Source organism: Alexandromys fortis, unplaced genomic scaffold (genome assembly GCF_014885135.2).
Source record: "Alexandromys fortis isolate MF-2015 unplaced genomic scaffold, M_Fortis_MF-2015_v1.1 scaffold_182, whole genome shotgun sequence".
Taxonomy (NCBI): domain Eukaryota; kingdom Metazoa; phylum Chordata; class Mammalia; order Rodentia; family Cricetidae; genus Alexandromys; species Alexandromys fortis.
Window position 1 is genome coordinate 3357256 of NW_026068068.1, and position 2969 is coordinate 3360224.

Below are 2969 nucleotides of genomic sequence, written 5' to 3' on the forward strand. Positions count from 1 at the left end.
GTGAAGATCTTCTCCCAGTCAGTGGGTTGCCTTTCTGTCTTAGCAACAGTGTCCTTTGCTTTACAGAAGCTTCTCAGACTCAGGAGGTCCCATTTATTCAATGAGGCCCTTACTGTCTGTGCTGCTGGCCTCTTCTGTGCACAAGCAGAATATTCTGAGCATAGAAACAAAGTAGATTTCCCCTACTAATGTCTGCGTCCTTTGGTCTTCCAAAACCAGCAATCTGTTCCTAAATGGAAGGGTTTTATCATCTCCCTTTTGACAACAAGCGCCCTTCACATTCTATTCTCTGACAACTGGAGTTTTAAGTCAGGTCCACACTGTGACACTATGTTGTGTCAGCCAAGGCAGAGGACAATTGTTAAAACAATGTGGCTCTTAAGAATGTTAACTAGAAACATGAGTGTTAACTAGGTGATATTAATAAAGTCCTTTCTATCTCAATTGTTTTCCTAATAGTTTTATTAAGCATGGAAGGAAGGAGAAACAGATTATGGAATGACAGATTAAAATGCCATTTAAAAATGCAAGCATATTGAGTAGTGTCTAGATTCATAGCGGTGTTTGAGACAGGAGGATTATTATTAATATTTTGACAATTTCATGCATGCATATAATACTTTCTGATTGCTATTATTCCTCATTTATTTCCCTCAACCAGTAATGCCTCCTCTTCCCTATGAAGCTTTGTCTCACATTCAAGTCTGTCTTGTTTTATTTTGTCATCTACTGTTTACTCAGGGCTGTCTTTGATAACCTGGGTTTGAATTATCTGCTACAGCCTCAGGGGCTCACCATTCAGTTCACAACTAAAGACAATGACTACACTTTCGGGATCTTTCGGTTGCTAATATTTGGTAGAGAGGGAAGGGTCCCATCCATAACCAGTTGTTGACAAGACCAGTCTTATGTAGGCCCAGTGCAGGGGGCCAGTGCTGCTGAGTTTCAGGGCGCGATGGCTTTGCCATTCCCAGTAGGCAGCATTCCTCAGGCTTCCCATCCAGCTCTTACATCTTTCCCTTCTGGAGTGTTGCCAGAGCCTTGCAGAAGGCGGTAACTTGACCAGCTTTGAAAATTATACAAGCCAGATTTCTTAAGCTATTTTTCTTCCCTTATCATGATAAGGAAATACTTCTTTTCTTTCTCTTTCCCTCCATTGTTTCTCTCTGAAAAATTGGGGTCACCACCTGTATCTGTGTCTATGCGATGGGTGAGCTTACCTCTTGATAATATGGGGCCAGCCTACAAGGACTGCCTGTTCCTTCTCTTAGTGATATGGACAATGGCAAAGACTGTACCCTCAGAGACTGTTATTTTTTTAACTCATTATTATTTTTGTGTGTGCATGTGGAATATGCATGTGTATGCATCTTTGCTTACCGACACAAGTACGTGTGGGCAAGATGAGGTTTAGGTGTCTTTTCCCATTACCTCTCCATCTTAGTTTTTGAGATATGGTCCTATTTACTGAATCTGGTATCTGCCATTTCAACTAGGTTATCTTGCCAGCAAGTCCTAGGAATATTCCTGTCTTCACCTTCTAGTATGGGTTCCATATACATGGCACTACAGCTGGCTTTAATATGGGCCATGAGGGTCCTAACTGAGGTCGTGTGCTTGTACAGCAAACACTTTGCCCATTGAGCCGTCTCCCCAGGCAGTCCCACTTCCATAAATACAAGGAAAGCATCCCTAACCTATATCTCAAGCAATGTCCTATGCTGTGATGGGGAATATTACCTTCAGGTGTGTGGCTTTTGTTTATGCTGTCATAATTTAACTCTGTGAAGCTGTGCTACTGTGCCTGTCTAAAACACATGATGGTCCTAATGAAGAGATGAATGGCCAATAGCAAGACAGGAGCAAGGATAGGTGGGGCTGGCAGGCAGAGAGGATAAACAGAAGGAGAAACAAAAAGAAAGAGGGGCAAGATAACAAGGAAAAAGTGGGGATGTCAGGGACCGGCTACCAGCTACACAGCAAGCCATGAAAAAAAAGGTATACAGACGTTTCTAAAGGTATACTGAAGTTAGAAAAGATAAAAGCCCAGAGGCAAAGGTGGATGGGTTGATTTAAGAAAAACTGGCTGGCTAGCAACGAGTTAAGCTAAGGCATTAATAACTAAGAATAAGCCTCCATCTGTGATTTACTTGGGAACAGGATGGGGAGCCCCCCATTCCCCCCAAAAGGCCAAAAGAGTAAAAGATCACAGAATGTTACTTCATTATACATTGGTTAACATGTGGAGTGGACACAATCAGCATCTCCGTTGTAGAGGTCTGGGAGTGATTTAAAGGGATGAAGCAGCATAGTTTACTTAGTTGTTTGCACAGGGCACATAGGTTACACAGTTATAGTTAGAAACTGTTGGAACTAGGTTTAAATGCAACGTGGTGTCTCTGCAGAGCCTGATCTTTCTAATCTATACATACTACTTTACACTGCAGTTTGTAGACAAGAATAACCTTGCAGATTTTCAGTATTTCCCCAAGGTCCCTGTATGCACGTTTAACAGTTGACACGGGTTTCCTCTGTCCCTTCAGCACCTCCTCTGCAGTGACTTTCTTCCTTCTGAATTCTTATCCCGTGGCACACCCCCAAAACTCCTGCTGCTGTGACCAGTCAGATGGGTATTTTCAGAGTTGCCATTTTTCTCCGCTTTTGTGCCAATCACATCTGTGAGGAAGAGTGGTCTCTGGGACCCGATGTCACAATTGACACACTTGACGACTAGGCTTTGAAGCATATTTCTGAAAGCTTCTCACAACACGTCCAACTGAAGCTCTCAGCAGCTGAAGTTGGCTTGGCACAAACAGCAGGAACCTAGAATGGATTTCTGACTTAGGATCAAGAACACCAGGCCCCAAAAGATTCCTGAGGAAGAACCCTACAGTCAGCTCCACATTCAAGGCTGTAGAGATGAGTGAGGAAAAGATCCTTCAGAGAATGGCAAGAAGTCTGTCTAGTCT

At 43.0% G+C, this 2969-nt stretch overlaps 1 protein-coding gene across 1 annotated transcript in view; it reads right to left on the reverse strand.

Annotated features, from left to right (window-relative positions):
* Itgb8 (integrin subunit beta 8) overlaps positions 1 to 2746 on the reverse strand; it is a 62808-nt gene extending 60062 nt beyond the window's left edge. Inside the window, exon 1 of the mRNA XM_050120828.1 lies at positions 2547 to 2746. Within this exon, the coding sequence (XP_049976785.1) occupies positions 2547 to 2746 (200 nt within the window). The remainder of the gene's footprint in view (positions 1 to 2546) is intronic.
* Positions 2747 to 2969: the final 223 nt, after the last annotated feature.